Source organism: Synchiropus splendidus, chromosome 2 (genome assembly GCF_027744825.2).
Source record: "Synchiropus splendidus isolate RoL2022-P1 chromosome 2, RoL_Sspl_1.0, whole genome shotgun sequence".
NCBI classification, from domain to species: Eukaryota; Metazoa; Chordata; class Actinopteri; order Syngnathiformes; family Callionymidae; genus Synchiropus; species Synchiropus splendidus.
Window position 1 is genome coordinate 19,528,271 of NC_071335.1, and position 17,023 is coordinate 19,545,293.

Here is a 17,023-nt window from a genome sequence, read left to right on the forward strand (position 1 = left end):
TGCTTCAAACAATGGAGTTCAGAGCGACATTGTTTTTTCTTTCTCAATAATTGTTTACAAGTTACATCTCAGAGTTGCCCACCAGAGGGTGGCACTGTGGTAATTCGAGGGACAGACGTACCATGACAAAAGGATTACCACACACCCACATGTAATCCACAGAGGCTTTAAAGCCCCATTGTTGAGCGGTCGACCAGCTTTCTCTGTGATTGGGCTCGGAGCAAGTGAGAAATCAATGCCTAAGACTTCCTCATCTGTGAGGCTTCATCACATTAAGAGTCAAGGCTCACACACACAGATGAGGTGAGGTGTAACATGAACTGCCGCAGCAAGGGATTATCATAGAGGTAGCAGTAATTTGAAGAGAAGTCAAGAGGCAGAATGTAATGACAAAGAAGGATTTACTCTGACAGGTCAGACAAACACTGACATTTCCTCCCATCCAGATAATCTCTGTACTTGTTTCTGTGTAAATAGTTTTGCGTTGTTCGTTCATTTGAAGTGAAATAAAATACATTGTCATGTACAAAAAAAAAGGGCACCAATGAAGGTGATGGAATGGAGAGAGACTGTGGCAGCAGGAGAGAGACAGAAGGCTTTAATGCATCAGTGTAGTACTTATAGTGGACAGATGCTGACTAGAGAATTAAAAGCATGATGCATGACTTTCTTTAACCCTGCTGCAGCTGAGGTCGTCTTTTTTTAGAGTGAAAAACACAGCGGAATTTCAAAGCGCTGGCAAATCATTACTTGTAGAATGACGGATTTCATTGTCAAATTTGGATTTGTGGGTCTGAACGGCCGTGATATTTGTTTGAAATACACACATATGCAAACTGCACATGAGGGCAGTCGCACAGGGTGTAATCTGCTGATGTCATGGAAAAATCAAGCTCCCTTGCTTGTCACCAGAACACGGCGCTACGCACACATGTTCAGAGTAAAGTGCATGGAATTCATTTCTTCTACTGTTGATGCCATTATGATCATGGAAATGCTATAAATGTGAAACCACTTCAACAACATCAGCTTTTGACTGGGAGTTGATTGGTGGTGTCGATGCTGTTTTATAAGGCTTGGCTTTCCCTGCTTGGACGAGATGGGGACTTGACTTGATAGAGGCTGGATGAGTCGGGACTTGAACAGTCGGCTAGACGTTGAGAAGGACTTGACATGACTAAACTTGAAGAGATGATGACTTGAGGATGGTTATACGACACATGACGAGACAAGACATGGCTTAACCTGAGACGATGACTTGACAATGACTAGATGAGACGTGATGAGACCGAGATAATTACTTGATAATGACTAGACGAGACGTGACGAGACAAGACTTGGCTAAAGTTCAGTCAAAAACTTAATGATGACTAGACGAGACACAACAAGCCAAAACTTGGATAAAGTTGAGCCTATGACTCGGTGATGACTTGATGAGACAAGACCTGGCTAAAGTTGAGTCAATGACTTGATGATGACTCAATGAAACATGATGAGACAAGTCTTGGCTCAACTTGAGACGATGACTTGACAATGACTAGACGAGACATGATGAGACAAGACTCAGTTAAAGTTGAGACACTGACTTGGCAATGACTAGATGAGACGTGTTGGAATGAGATTTACCTTAACTTGAGATGATGACAAGACTCGGCTTAATTTGAGACAATGACTTGACAAGACATAATGAGAAAAGACTTGGCTTAACGTGAGACGAGATGAGACAAAACTTTGTTGAAGTTGAGTTGATGACTTGACGATGACTAGACGAGACATCATGAGACAAGTCTTGGATTACTATAATTTGAGTCAACGACTTGATAATGACTAGACGAGACAAGACTTGATTTAAGTTTTCAGTCAACGACTTGACGATGACTAGACAAGACATGATGAGACAAAACTGAACTTGAGGCAATGACTTGTCAATGACTAGACGAGACGTAATGAGTCAAGACGTGGCTTGACCAGACGATGGCTTGACTTGACAAGAAGGGACTCCACTGATTCTTGACCTCAAGTGGAGACTGGACTTAACCAGAAGAGGATGACGTGAAGAGACACTCAGACATGATAGCAGATGGAAACGTGACATGGTGAGTATGAAATCATCCCTCTCTGCAGTGTGTGGGGAAACTGTCTAATCCATTTGAGTTAGAATAAATCAAAAGTTCCTTTCGCTTGATCCGAAGACGATGTTCTGTACTCACAACACAGAAGCTGACCCACATATTCACTGCAATGAACAAAAACAAAGAGAGATTGAGGACAAAAAATGTAGCACATGAAAACAAACAAGATCAGAAAGAGGAAGAGAGAAACAGAGCGAGAGTGAGAGCGCGCAAATAAATGGAGGATTATTGGAGATCCCTGCACACGAGCAGCGAATCGTGGCAACTGCATGTGACACACTTAATTCACTTGAAACGTGGGCTAAAAGCAAGTACCAATGATAAATCGGTGCATATTTGGGCACATAAAAGGGTGACATCAGGTTCATCATTGTCCGTGAACAGATACGAGCCACATAAGGCAGCAAGAGACAGAGAAAGTGATACAGGAAAGAGGGGATGACAGAGCCGGATGAGGGAAGGAGGAGCAATGATGCGACTCAGATTATCAACCGGTGTCTGTCGCTCTTCATCCAGATAAAGAGGTGAAGTGGAAAGAAGCGCGTAAAGAGGAGCGAGGCGCTTGTGTGTATGCAAGCCGGGCGGCAAAGATGACTGACGTGAAGAGCGTTTCGTCCTTGGAGGGGCAAGAGGGGAAGTTGGTGAAGAAGGTCAGTCCATGTTGCTAGAGCCTCCACACCGGGAAGACTCTTTATTTTTAGCTAACATGAGGAAAGTTGCTGCCAGTGCAGGGGACAAGCAGAAAGCTCGATGATGTTGTACTGTTTCCAGGGCTCTATTAAAAAGAAGATTGAGTCGCTTCGGCGCTGGAGCTCGGCCAGTATAAAGAGGCCCCCGAAGACAAAGTCAAAAACCTTGAGTCTCTCTTCTCCAGTTGAGGACCCTGAAGACTTGTGGCTTCAGGAGGGTGAACGGAGGAAGCTAAGGCCCATTGTCGACTCTGTTTTTGGGCAGGTAGGACTCTTACATCTTGCAAAATGAATGGTTTATTTGCTGTCAACTGAAACTCTTCTATTATCACATACATTCACGAGAAGAGTCAATGACATAATAAACTTTCTGATAACACCGTCTGCGCAAGTAGAATAATAGTGATGCACACGTCCCTGACATGGAGCACTGTGGTGATTTATACTTATTGATACTTACTGATACTGCCGTTTTCTTTTAAGTTTCAAACACAAATAAACAAATAAAAAGCAAATAAAAATGAAGAGGCAGTGAAGTTAGTGAGAAAATAAATCATAAACATTTTAAGGACTTCGAAAGTTAAAAAGTTCGATCAAAAAAACATGGGAAAAAAAATCCAGCCATTGGATCATACTTTGTTTGGCTCAGCTATTCCCTTCTGTTGTAATCATATTTGGCCTGTGAATACATGTTGCCTGAGGTATTTGGTGAGGTCAGTAAGCAAATTTCAGCTGCTCGCTTTCCTTTAAAGGAAGAAGCCATTTAAATAGGTTTCTTAATTTTAGTGGACATTTTTTTAGCTTGTAATTTATGTAATTTATAGAGTATATAACACAATATTTGTACCGGTATATTGTTTTCAGTGATGTGATGTGGATCTTTTCTATTAGAGTCAGCTTTGTATCTGATATTTCTGTCTGGGTCATGAGGGCCATGAGATGCACAGCTCATGACTTTGTTTCCAATGAGTTATTATTACTGTTGTTTTTTGCTTGTTTCATAGACAGGTGTTGTTCACTTATTTCACCTTACTGTCTGTGGTGCTACCCTTGACTCGCTTGCGTTTCGCACTTCTACCTGCTCTTCTGATACTTGACTCCTCTTACCCTTTTGGTGTTCTTTAGTTTTCTTGTTGTCATGCTTTTTGTTCTGGCTGCTGTTGCTGAGAATCCTTGATCCTCCTTGTCCTTCACACAAATTTCCACACTATTGTGCTTTTCTGGCTGCACTCCACAGTATCTACCGATTTTAAAGTATCCCCACCTAGTGGCTTGGGATTTCGATACCCAATATTATGATCCTAAATTTATTTTATCTAAATAATTCACATTTAAGTATCATTGACTGCAATGAGATGAGTCGGACACCAGGCGGCAGTGGCGCAACAGAGCACCTAAAAGACACACCCACCAGAGCCACGAAGAAGAGCAACAAGGCCCATACAGTCAAACTTTCAACGCTTTCGTGAATCCACATTAACCCAGAAAGCGGCACCAAAACCCAGAGACTTCTAATTTAGCCCAGTTCTGGCCATTGCTATGTATTTGTTTCTCACGTTGCTCTATTCGCAAATAAAATGGGAAAAGAAAATCGGACTCAACTATTGCTGTATTACTGTACTGTATATTTTAATTCCGTTCAGATAAATTCATGCAGAGGGGAAACCTACCTAATGCATAAAATATAGGAAGCTTCATTCACAAATGGATACCTTTATAGTAACAATAACAATTGGTGGAACGTGAAACATTAGCATGGAGTGACTCTCATTCGGGAAGTGTTCGTACCATATCTGACTTCGATTATTTTTCATTAAAATAAAAACTCTAACAAAAGTATTCAGTAAATTTCATTTTGAAAATAGCTCATAACATCAACATAATAATAAAAAAAAACATTGTAGACAGTGGTTTGCACTTTAGCATGTTGAATCAGAGCTCACCAGGCACTTGAGTGAGTTTCCTGTAGACCCTCCGATTACCTCCCACAAACAAGATGTCAGTTTAACTGATGAATTATTTAGTTGCTGCCGCTAACAATGAACACCAACACCATCTATAAATACCTAAAATGTGGTCGGAACTCTTTCATTTGTTTGTTTCTAAACAAATGCAGCATAGTATTGATTCTATACAATGGACACAAGATCAGCATGTAACATCTACTTCTGAGCCAGGAAGCATATTAGTTAACCGCAAAAAAGTTGGTCAGGTTTCGTGAAATCCGCACTCACGTTGAAAATACTTCAACCATTAATTTCAAATGGTATTGAAATTAATGAAAATATTTCATATTTCTTGGTGTCATCATCTGATGCCGCCAGGTTCAATATTTACAGTAAGGAAACGTCTCTTTGTGTGTGGAAGCAACAAAGACTTCTTCCTGATTTTAGCCACAAACTGTCAAGTCAGCAGCTTTATGCTTCACTGATGCAGATGCTTGCGCTGAAGCTTGTGTATATTTAATCACTGCTGGCTTCATTTTGAAGGGCAGTGGAGGCTGGGTTCTCATTGATAGACCGTGCAGCAGATGGAGTGAATGATAAGACAATGTGAGGAGGGGTGGGATTGGTGGGGCAGCGAAGATTAAAGAAGTTGAAAGGCCGGGCCAGATTGATACAGATCCCCCCTCCCCACACTACAAAAAACGCAATTGCTAGACAGATGTTTTGTGTGCATCGGCAACTTCTGCAATTATTTTCCCAGAGATTGAGAAGAGAAAGGGATTAAGTGCAAGGGTTAGGTAGGTCCAGCTAGCCATGTGAAACAAGTGGTCAGGTGTTCTGATAGACAGAGGGGTCATTGAAGTTGGGTTCGGGTTGTTATGGCAAAATAGCTAGGTTATATCTATAAATTCTGAAATCATTTGGCGGTATTATTATTATTATTATTGTTGTTGTTGTTATTATTATTATTATTATTTTTTTGTGTATAATTTTGTAGCACAAATCTACAATGTTTGGAGCTAGTTGGAATGGATGTGCGTATGCGTTGAAGGCAATCTCTATTGTCCCCCAATGTTTCATGGAACGTCGTACTTGACCTCTCCTCCTTAAACTCTTTGGATTTGAACAACCATTTCATTGAAACCTCACAATATTTTTTTGTAACAACAGCGCCACCTACTGAGTTCATAACTGTCTCACCAGCTCATCTCTCCCTGACAGATGTTTTCGTCGGGAAGTCCAAAGATATTTTGGACAGATGATTCAGAGAACAGTCTAGATTGAGTGACGAAGAGAAACATCCCTCACTTTACGTACATTTAATCCAGCTCGCCCACATGTTCTTTTTTAGGTCAAAGCACTCCATATCACTAAAATCTGAACAGGTGGGCGCAGGGCTGGATTTGCAGACAGTAGTGCAGATGTGGCAATGTGGGGCAGTTCTGGCATTCATAAGGGTGTCTGTAAAATGATGGCAGATTCATTTCAGTTACTGGCACCATTTGCCGCTTTGAATGCCGATGTTACGGTCACATAAAGGTCTCAAGGATAATCCCAACTACATCACATGGATGATATTTTACTAGTCTTCATCTCAGCAAAGCGGTCTGATTTATAGCATTCGGTTGAAAATATGATGACCCAATATGGAGTTGCTTTTCATCAGCACACTTTCTTCCACTGAATTGAAAAAAAAAAAGAAGACATTTTTCTGACATAAACTGGGGAGTCAAGTGAAACATGACATGCACAAATGCTACATGCTACAATGTCAAGGTCCAACTGGTTGCGTCAATGAGAACAACCAAACCAAAACCAACATCCAGAACTTCTTGCTAACACAGCTAACAAGGGGATACTTTCATTTGCACATGAAAAACTGGATGATTCTGTACTACACTTTCGTTTTCATGCCTACAATTTAGAACAGACATTTGGGTACTCTGAGATGGAAAAATAAAACCCAGTCCAGGGTGGGAGACCACCTCCAAATGCCCCCTCTTCCAGACGGCGCTGGTGTCTGTGGTGGGTCGGGTCTGGGTATTTGGCTTGTGACAGTTGCGTGGACGTCTGGACCACTGCATTACAGACTGGCATGTTAAATCCACATCACTCTTCAGCTGGATTTACAAACAGCCTGATCATTCTCCCTGTAATGTATCTGACCGATGGCATCTCAGATGAGAACCTAGAGATTATGTCACTTTAAAGCATTCTTTGACGTATGCAGAGCAATGTGAGCACTTAAAACCACAACGGCGCTGACGTCTTGCTTCAACATAAATGCTTGTGAATCCATATGATTTGCTCTGTAGGATCAAATGTTAATTTGTGGGAAGTACATGTTTAATGCGGAGTCACAGTTTGCTGTCATTGACTCTAATATGCCATCAGCAGATGCTGTTGACCACATTTTAAAAGGTTTCTCACTGTGTATGTTGTAAAGTCTGATCTGATTCGAAGGCTTCCTGAGTTAATGTGTGTTTGTGTGTCAGTGTAGGAACATGACTGTACGCGGCACACGCCAAAATGTTTGACCTGAAACAAACCAAGCAAAATCCAGAGTTTTGGATTCTGTCCATCATTTGGTCTGGTGGATTTTCTCTTGGGCATCTGGTGTGTTTGTTGTCGAATGGGAGAAGTTGTATTCTCACCCAACGGCTGAGTTATTACCGTCCACATAATAGTGTTTGCAGACATATGTGCATTTGACTTTGATACTGGGTTAGCATAACACGATTTTGGTGAAAAAAGCTCATTAGATGTTTGTGGCTCTCCTTTGCTAATCTGTGTGGTGTCCAACTTGATCGCACACTGTTATATAACAATGGCATTGTGGATTTTAATCCATTGTTACAAGTTATCTGCTTAGTTCCAAATATAACTGTCGTCAGTAGAGGTGATTCTCATAGGACGAGATTGTCTCAGCTCACTTTGAAACCTATTATTTTTGTTTTAACTCTTAATAACGTAAGAGAGAAAATGAACAGCGAGAGTAAACGTTCCCGTCGCAGCACGATATACTGACATCTAGCGGAGGTTGGGTCAAACGACAGATTAACGCCGCTCCATTTTCCAGCAACAAAAAAAAAAAGATCTTTGCTGCACTCTGCAGGTCAGTTGTTGCACTGTAAAATCCAGGGATTTAATACAAAGCGAATTTGTGGAGCGAGGAGAAAAAAAAGAAATACGTCCATTTATGTGGCTTACATTAGGCGGAGAGTCAAATAAATATGCAGAGGTGTTAAACAACGGTAAAAGTGTTGGAGCGAAATATTTAGCTTTGATTTTAGGAAATAATATATATTTCACTCATTACATATATGGCAAACAGATCACACATGCATACACACAGTTGCATATTACTGCTCACTTTTCACTCTCAGAAATGTTGACTACACTGAATGTCAGTATTATTAATATTAAATAATGTAAGAAAGTATCAAAATTTCAAACGTTATTACAGTGTAATACTGCTCATTAAAAATAATCATTTAAATAAATTACACATCTACTATGAAACTGTATTTGTTGACTTAGTTGTATGGTCTTAAATTTTGGTCAGTACTCGTCATAAGATTTTTGGGTTAGGGTTTAGCTTCTGGGGATCCCAACAATCAGTTTTCACAGAGACTCCCTAATGCATGCTGTTTTGAATTGCTCAGCCTGAGAATCCCCATGACCTGCTGAATGGCTACCTGAAAAAGCCAACAGCAGGCAACTCTTGAGAGAAGCGCCAGGTTTGCCATCATGGATTACAATGTGTGTCGGGACAGTGGCGATGGAAATATTAGTCAGTGTTGGATGAAGCTTGATAAAATCCTTTTACGGTGGCGTCGTGTTATTCTCTTTGTGGAAACGCGTCCATTCGCAACAAAGCTAGCTGTTTATAGTACACATTGACTTCCGAAATGAAACATGCATTGGGAATCCATTTCCCTGATTTTGCCCCGACTCCAAAATACACAAAACCTCTAATCTGAAATGCCAGGGATTAACCATCGCGCAAACTCTCTATAATTCTTCTTATCCCCTCCCCCTTCACATCCCTCTCTCTCTCTCTATCTCTCACTCCCCTCCTTCTGCCGGGCTTGTCCCATTTAGGCCAAAAAGCACCGTGATTGAGAGGCCGGAGCAGGGAAGGTGGGTGGGGTGGATTAGATTAAGTTGGTACAAATTCAAGAGATCACTTGTGGTGAGAGGGGTGGCGGCTAAAGAGGCAGAAAAAAAATGTGGTGAGTGAGGGAGAGGTTGAAAATGGTTGAGTCATGCAATCAGAGCCCACTTGGCAGCAGGTTGCCTCTGACATGACCACGCTCATCAGCCACACCCCGTCACTCACCCTCCTGGAACTTTGATTTTAGGATTCAATGCAACTTCACACGCTTTGAATTGATGACAGAGGTTCAGTTCCGTCCTGCCAGATGTGGTGAAAATAGAAGTGGTGGAAGATGGACTGCAAATGAGGTGGAAGGCTTTCGATCTCTGGACTTTAATGTGACTTCTGAACAGGACATTTTTACCAGAAAGGGGGTGTGAGAGGGTAATGGGAAATGTCAACAAGGCGTCTAAAAAGAGGAGTAAAAAGATGAAGGTAAGGTGGCTTTTCTGTGTCTTTTGGAGAACTGGAGAGTGAGAATCCTGACTGTGACTCTGCATGTGAAAGGGGGCGACCCCAGCAGACCGGAGCGTCAGCAGCCCGTTGGAAGCGGCCATGTTAGCTCACCTGGGAGACGGAGGTGAGGTGGAAGCGGAAGAAGAGAAGGGCGAGTTCATTGATCCGGTGTGCGCTCTGGTTAAGAACTGCAACATGCTGCACAACATAGTGGGACCGGCGTGCATCTTCCTCAGGCAGAGCTTTGCACAGAGCCAACTTGTATGTACCCCACACACTTGCACACACTACTGACAACGTTCTTTCATCCGCAACACCATGATGAAAGGGACACTGGCATCGCTGTGGCTCTGGAGTGTGATTGGGATCATAAATCCACCGGTGATCTCTCACTCACCCCTTGTTTCACTCTAATACCTCACAAAAGATCAATATCAGTGTCATTTCCTGATGAGCCCTAATTTAAAAGTGGAATTACTTAGCTAAATGGATGGAGGGTGGCACGTTTCAAATTACATTGAGATGCAGAAATTGTGTCTCCCATATGTTTAACAACAATAGCTAGCAAGATAATACCCTGCTTCTTTTCTTTTCTTTGACTTGTTCAACTCAGGCCACAGCAAAGCAAGCCATGTTTGTCAGATCATAACTTTATCTAGACCCTTTTTCTATCTCAGCAAACATGACTTATTTCTCTTGAATTAGCATGCTTAGCACTATGACTGAGTGTTATGAAACGACAACTGACAAGGTACTAACCGCTTTGTTACCATATATATGGTAATATAGTAACATTTAAGTATTATAAGGCACAGCCACATGTGACATATATTTAGACAGTTGCTTTTATGGCAACTCAAGACCTAAAAAACAGGTTTCCCCACAAGAACAAATGGGGAAGGCCTGTATCGACTTGCTTCAACTTTTGTTTGTTTGAAGTTTGCACACATGAGACATGAATTAAAAGGACAGTGGCTGGTCAGCTGCTTTCCATTAGTGGAGCCCACTGGAGATCAATCTGTCTCATTGGAGCTTGATCGTAGAAATATGATTTTGCCTCTGACCTTTCACAAAAGCTTTTGACCTGGCAAACGACGACATAGCTCTTACGGCTGTCCTACAAAGAGACAGCGTTTGGACGCACTCACCGGAAGTCAGCCTTAAACTAGTAAAATGGTGGCTAATCTTCACCAAAACTGCCGTATAAACAGGCTTCTGTGCAAATACCCCATTTGAATATTGAGGTTATGAAATTGCTCACCCTCAACTTTTTGTTGCAAGCTGCACTTGCTCAAGGTCCAGTGTTACAAAACCAACCCACCATAAAGCTGATCAAGGATGCAGGCTACCACAGACACAGGCTGGGGATTATGCTTTTAGGCGTACACGCAACAGGCACAGAGGAGCGATTGCTTTACAAAAATATCTTGCTACACGGTCAAAAGGGCTAAGATTCGCATCTAATTGCTCTATTTGGTTTTGTTTCTAAAAAAGCCTTTGCTTTATATTCAACTGCATCATTTGGTTGCATTTCTGTTGCTGAAAAATGCACGGCAATGATTTGATGTCTCCTTGGACTCTTGCCCTTGCCAGCCGTGCGTGTTCGTGTTTTCACTGAAATTAATGCGCTTAATGGGTAAGTGGCTCACTGGCACCGTGGCACCTGTCAGTCAAAAATGTTGAGCACGGTGTGTTCCGGAGCGTTCCAGGTGCGCTCCAGGTGGGTCGACGGTCATCACATTATAGCCTTGAAGCCGTCTGCAGATGAAAAATAAAATAGATCCAGGGCACATTGAAAAACTGATAAGACTTTGCGATTTGTAATACAATTTTGCGTTGTAATCTCTTGTCACTGTCCCTGCTCATGCGGCCTTTTAATCCACCCCCGTTTCTTTCCTGCTGCTGCTGTTCCAAATTGTTAGAGTTCATCCCACTCGGATTTTTCCAATGTTCCAGCATGTTTGTACTTGTATAGTAGAAGTCAGAGAACAGTGTGGCTTTTTTTTTTTCATGTTTTCATACATTTTGATTCTGCATCGACGTCCATGCTGTGGTTGTGTGTTTCTCCATTCATGCACTGTGGTATGCTCATGTGCATATTATAGCTAAGTAGATGAAAATCATCTCTCATAGCAACTTGAAAATCTGTCATCTTGCTTACAGTTCATTCTGACTGGACATAAGGTTGGTCCAATTCAGCGCTGTTGTTGGCATAAGTTTCAGTGTCATGCTTTTAGGAAGGACCTTTGGCCTCTGACACTTTTTGGAGAGACTTTGTTTAGGGTAGTTACGTTCTTTTGCTGGAGCTGTCCAGGTGCTGAAAGTAGATGTTCTCGCTGAGGTTTTCAGGGTGACCATGTAATTATTACTATTGGGATTTTCAAGAAAAATTATCGGCCTATATTAATTTCACTCACATCATTTGATACTACATTAGATATAATAATATCACACAGGGGTTGGACAAAATAATGGAAACACCTAAAAGCTAAAAGCTTTAAGGTGTTTCCATTACAGACAGACAGACAGACAGAAAGACAGAAAGACAGAAAGACATACAGTCAGACAGACAGACAGACAGACAGACAGACAGACAGACAGACAGACAGTGAGCTATTCAGTGGGAATTTGTTTCCTGTGTGGGAGCACAGTTTTGTGTAGGAGGATGTGTCTGTTTTTGTATTGGAGGAGTATCTTGACAAGCTGGAAGTAAAGACGTAAGCATCAACCAGAAGCCATCTGTGCCGTTATTTTTTTCAACACCAGACTTGTGTCCACTAATACCCTCTGGTTTTGTAAATTAATGAATGCTCTTCGTATATTAATTCTGATCTGCATATTTTTTTTGCACAACATAAGTTTCAGGCAGAGGCATATGGACAACTGTGCCATCGCAACATGCTGCACAGAAGACATTGACTCAATTAAATCTAAATCCTGTTGTTGTTTTAATTAATGAACCATATTTATATGTGTGTGCGAGTATTTTAACTGTAATTTTCACATCTTTGCAGGACAGAGATCTGCGACCAGAAGAGATGGAAGGTACACTGCTGTCATTTATTTTTATTTTTATTTTTTTTATTTTTATATTTATTTATATTTATTTATTTTTTATTTTTATTTTTAGCATCTCTCTTGATCTTGAGCCACAGCCTAAGTTACTGACCTCAGTTCTTAGGCTGAGGTCAGTAACTTAGGCTGTAAGGCCTTTACAACTACACACCACACACATTTGTATTTCTATCCTTGTGGGGTCTCTCATTGCCTCTCCCCCTAAACCTAACCATCCAAAACAAATGACTAACCTTAACCAGGACTCTGAACCCAACTTAAACCTAAATATAATGACCTAGTTATTTTGAAGTCTTCATCCACACAAGGATAGTGTTTTGCCAAGAATTGGTCCCTGCAAAGTACGATAAACAAGACCAAGTAGTGATGCAATGATGAAGATGCATGAAGTAGTCAGTGAATGATGATAATGATGATGATGATGATGATGATTGGTAAGGTTTGTCTCATACTGCAGAGCTTCGTGAGGCGTTCCGGGAGTTTGACAAAGACAAAGACGGCTTCATCAGCTACAAGGACCTGGGCGAGTGCATGCGGACGATGGGATACATGCCCACAGAGATGGAACTCATCGAGCTCAGCCAACAGATCTGTGAGCCCTGCTGAAAAAACACCATCACGGAGTGGCACCACTTCAATTTTCAGGAAAAAAAAAACACAACACGGCTTTCTGCGATTTGACAGAATTCCAATAGAGGGTGCTGTTTACCTACTATAAGTCCAGTGACGTCAGTCTGCGAGCTCGTCCTCCAATCGGCGTTATATAAGACTTGTTTTGGTGCCACTCGTGCCCTTGGTGCTCCTTAAGCTGGAAACAGTGACCCGACCATGAGGGAGTTCAGGGGATTTGAGGATGTATTATACAGTGCAGAAAATGTTAAAAAAAAAAAAAAAAAAAACTTTTTACTTTTGTTATGACGTGGAAAAGAAATAATATGTATAAATAAATATGTACAAATACATACATGATTATATATGATAATGAATAAAATGTAAGAAATACAATGGAAAAACACACTAATGTTCCAGTTATTATAATACTCATATTCACCCACTAGGTGGCGGAAGAGTTGACTTTGAGGACTTCGTGGAGCTGATGGGACCGAAGATGCTCGCTGAGACTGCAGACATGATCGGAGTCAAGGAGTTGAGGGACGCTTTTAAAGAGGTTCCTCAGAATTTTTCTGTTTATTTTCCATCTTCTTTTACTATCTGTCTGTTTTGGGAAATTAAATAAAAGACAGTAAAGAGAAACAACTACGATGAATCTAACGCCGAACATGCTGGAGGAGAGTAGTATACCATTATCCTTCATTACAGCAAGTTTTCTTCCTTTGTGGGTTGGAGTTATTTTACACTTCGAAGAAGCGTGTCTGGCTCCAAACCGAACTTGTTTCTTGTCCAGTTTGACTCCAATGGAGACGGTCAGATAAGCCTGGCGGAGCTGAGGGAGGCCATGAAGAAGCTGATGGGAGAGCAGCTCAACCACAGAGAGATTGATGAAATCCTGCGTGACGTCGACCTCAACGGTGATGGTCAGGTGGACTTTGAGGGTGAGCGAGGGCAACAAACACATCATACTAGATCGGCAACAAAAAAAAAAAAAACTCAAATTATTCTTTCAAAAAACTTAGTTAGATTTTAGCTGATTTAGTATGGGATAGTCTGTTTAGTCTGTTATTTAAAGAGTTGTGCCAGAGTCCATCTTTTTTTCTGTCTCTGCAGAGTTTGTGCGGATGATGTCTCGCTGACTTCACTGATGCAGACCGAACTTCTTGCTGCTCTTTACTGGAATTTTTCTTCATGTACAAAGACTTGTTCCTGTCTCCCCTGTGTCTGTGTTTGAGTGACTTCACTATTTCCAGGGACAAAAAAACCCTCTTCTTACTGTTGTACGAATGTATAATGACATTTATTCAGAGATTATGACCAGTGGCGGTTGATGAAAAACCTGACTGTTGCACTAATGAATGCTACCTCTCCACAAACATCTGGTCATAATCATAATTAATCTCTTAACCCAATTATAGCACCCCCATCTCAACTGCTATGCTACAGTGAAACATGTTATATTGAATGGAATGCACCATGGAGTCAGCAACACAAACTTTCAACACGGATACTGATATATTATTGTAATTATATATTTACTCAAAACTATCGGTGAAAGCTTAGGGTGAAGACGACCTCAATGTATACTATATATATATATATATATATATATATACTGTATATATTTCAGCATTTCAGCATTTCAAATTTGTGTGCACAATGTCATTTTTCAATGTTTGACAAAAATATTTCATTTCTAAACTCATAGTCACGTAAAATTTTATAGCTCTTTAAATATATGCATTTGATACCTCGATGCACAGCAAATGCAATGTGATTTTTGTTTTTACAAACTTTTGATGGTGAATGTTGGTGGAAGGTAGCAGTAGACTTCATTTAATTTATTGAAATGAAACTTGAAAATGTGCTAGTGTGTGTATCTAATATTTCGTGGGTTGGAGCAGAAGAAAAGCAGCGTCAACTAGCTAACAACGTTAATCAATCTGGCCAAAGCGAACTGGACCACTTGTTTAGCCGAGTTTGACTTTATGGTGTTGTAGTTCTATCATGGTGTTTTCCTTTCAGTGGCGGTGATATTTGGACCACAGATGAGATTACAGTCAGGCAACTTTCTGCATGCGTGTGGTCACTCAATTGTTTTGTCCCCTGTGTCACCAGCAAAAAGAAAAGTATATTTTTGGAGCTCTAATGTTAGTAATATCCTTGTCAGATGATGAATATATGCAATGTACATAAATAAAGAAAAGAACTGGGAAATTTCATTTGTTACTCTTGTTCTCACCTGTGCTGCTGTTCCTGTCTTTCCTGGTACAATATCATCTCCTTCCAGTAGCGGGAAGTGTTCCACTTTTCCTTTTTCCTTCTAATCCAGTAGTGGTGTAACGGAGCAAAAACACTTTGGCAACACTTTGGTTTGTTATGGGGGCAAGGGACATGGCTTATTTTTTGTTTACTTATTTTGTTTTCTGATGGCTTCCAACCTCACCTATTGTCATCCTACTGTCTAGCATACTCCATGGCCTCCCTGCTGAGGGAACAGTACGTTTATAGCATGCATACATCCAAACTGCCTCCCACTGATGGTTTTTGCTGGTAACTTTATTACCTCTTTGGGGCCCACGACCCAGAATTCCAAAGATAGTCCAATATTTGTCTGAAAATTTTCCCCATTGGATCAAATTTTTTACCACTATTTTAACGGCTCACTTCTTCTTCTTCCTTTTATTTCCCCTTCTCCCTTCAGGGGCCCCTTCTCTCAAACCTCCAAACCTCATGTTCTCCTTCACCACGTCCACCTCCTTGGCCTTCTTCTCGACCTTCTGCCTGGCAGTTCCAACCTCCAAATTGACCAACATCTCGAGGGTAGAGGAGAGGAGAAGAAAATATAAGAAAATATAAGTTAGTTCTTTGCTCTCTGTGAAAAAAATGAATGATGGGTCACATACAGTACAGTGCGCAGAAAATCTGTTACGCACACAGAAGTTGCAATTGTGGCCAAACCATTTCAGCCCTTCTGTCTCCCATTTAAAAATGGTGAAGTAAATCTCAGAAAAGCGGGCGAAGTTACCCATTTTCAACTCGCTAACCATTTAACTGTTGCAAAATGAAAATCATGTCGGGCATCAGGATTCTCATGGTGTGCTCATTCGGAGATATCCCATGTTGCGCTGCAGGTAGATTTCTGCAGTGGTTCAGTTTGTCTCTTATTGAATCAGGTGTGAATCTTAGGTTACTGTTGCTATGACGACAGTAACTCCATCTGCAGTTAACACGCACAGTCAGACACATAGCATTCACACCTGAAGTTTCTTGTCAAACTACATGGTGTACTTTTTGAAATAAACCTCTCACAAACCCTTTGAAAGGGATTTCTGTGTGCACTGGAACATTGCAGAAAAAGCTGACCTCTAATTAGATTTCCGCTCAGAGAACATTGGACGATTTCATCTTCGGGAAGCATTTAGCAACTTCCTGCTCGCGTGACACCATAGCAAGGATTAAGCCAATCAGAGCAAAGCCAGCTAACTGATAGCTAGCTTTGTTGTGAACAGTGGTGTTGTGAACTGTGGTCAATAGAAATTGACCAGTATAAATGCATCAATAGAATCATTTAAAAATCCATGAGGAAAACATTTTGCAGGTTGGACAGCAGCCATGTATTTGGTTGGGTGTGGTGTACAGATGAAAACACATCCTCATTCTCACACACACACACCCAACAACTTCACAATACTCTTGAACTTCCTGGTTCCATTTTTATCCACTCCAGACCTCTACAACCTCTTTTATAGCACTCATCATCGCCGTCATCTCTCTGATAGCATAAGCATTAGCTTAGCATTCCGCTAATTGCTGCTCTGTGGACTGTGTTTTCTGGTTCAAATCTCACTTTTATTGAACTAGCATTTTAAAAAATCTAGTCTTTGTGAGGAGCCAAATGCAACCGCATTCCTGAAAACCAATTAAAATCCTGGCAGCAGTCGAGATTTGGAA

General features: G+C 41.1%; 1 protein-coding gene across 2 annotated transcripts; it reads left to right on the forward strand.

The window, feature by feature from the left end:
• Positions 1 to 2,519: 2,519 nt before the first annotated feature.
• On the forward strand, positions 2,520 to 16,122 carry LOC128754534 (calcium-binding protein 2-like). 2 transcript variants are annotated; one of them, XM_053857228.1, is made up of 7 exons: positions 2,520 to 2,782; positions 2,904 to 3,086; positions 12,397 to 12,427; positions 12,915 to 13,049; positions 13,516 to 13,625; positions 13,863 to 14,010; positions 14,183 to 16,119. In XM_053857228.1, exons 1-7 carry the CDS (start codon positions 2,723 to 2,725, stop codon positions 14,206 to 14,208), a joined length of 693 nt encoding a protein of 230 aa, XP_053713203.1. In that variant the 5' UTR covers positions 2,520 to 2,722; the 3' UTR covers positions 14,209 to 16,119. The 2 variants fall into 2 exon arrangements, with proteins under 2 accessions (XP_053713203.1, XP_053713202.1); XM_053857227.1 differs by lacking the exons at positions 2,520 to 2,782; positions 2,904 to 3,086 and adding exons at positions 6,274 to 9,361; positions 9,434 to 9,643 and having other exon boundaries at positions 14,183 to 16,122.
• Positions 16,123 to 17,023: the final 901 nt, after the last annotated feature.

Coding starts and splice junctions, on each gene's coding strand:
- LOC128754534 (XM_053857227.1), top strand. CDS start 9,314: ATGGGAAATGTCAACAAGGCGTCTAAAAAGAGGAGTAAAAAGATGAAG. Junction 13,050..13,515: donor CGAGCTCAGCCAACAGATCT/GTGAGCCCTGCT, acceptor TTCACCCACTAG/GTGGCGGAAGAGTTGACTTT. Junction 13,626..13,862: donor TGAGGGACGCTTTTAAAGAG/GTTCCTCAGAAT, acceptor TTTCTTGTCCAG/TTTGACTCCAATGGAGACGG.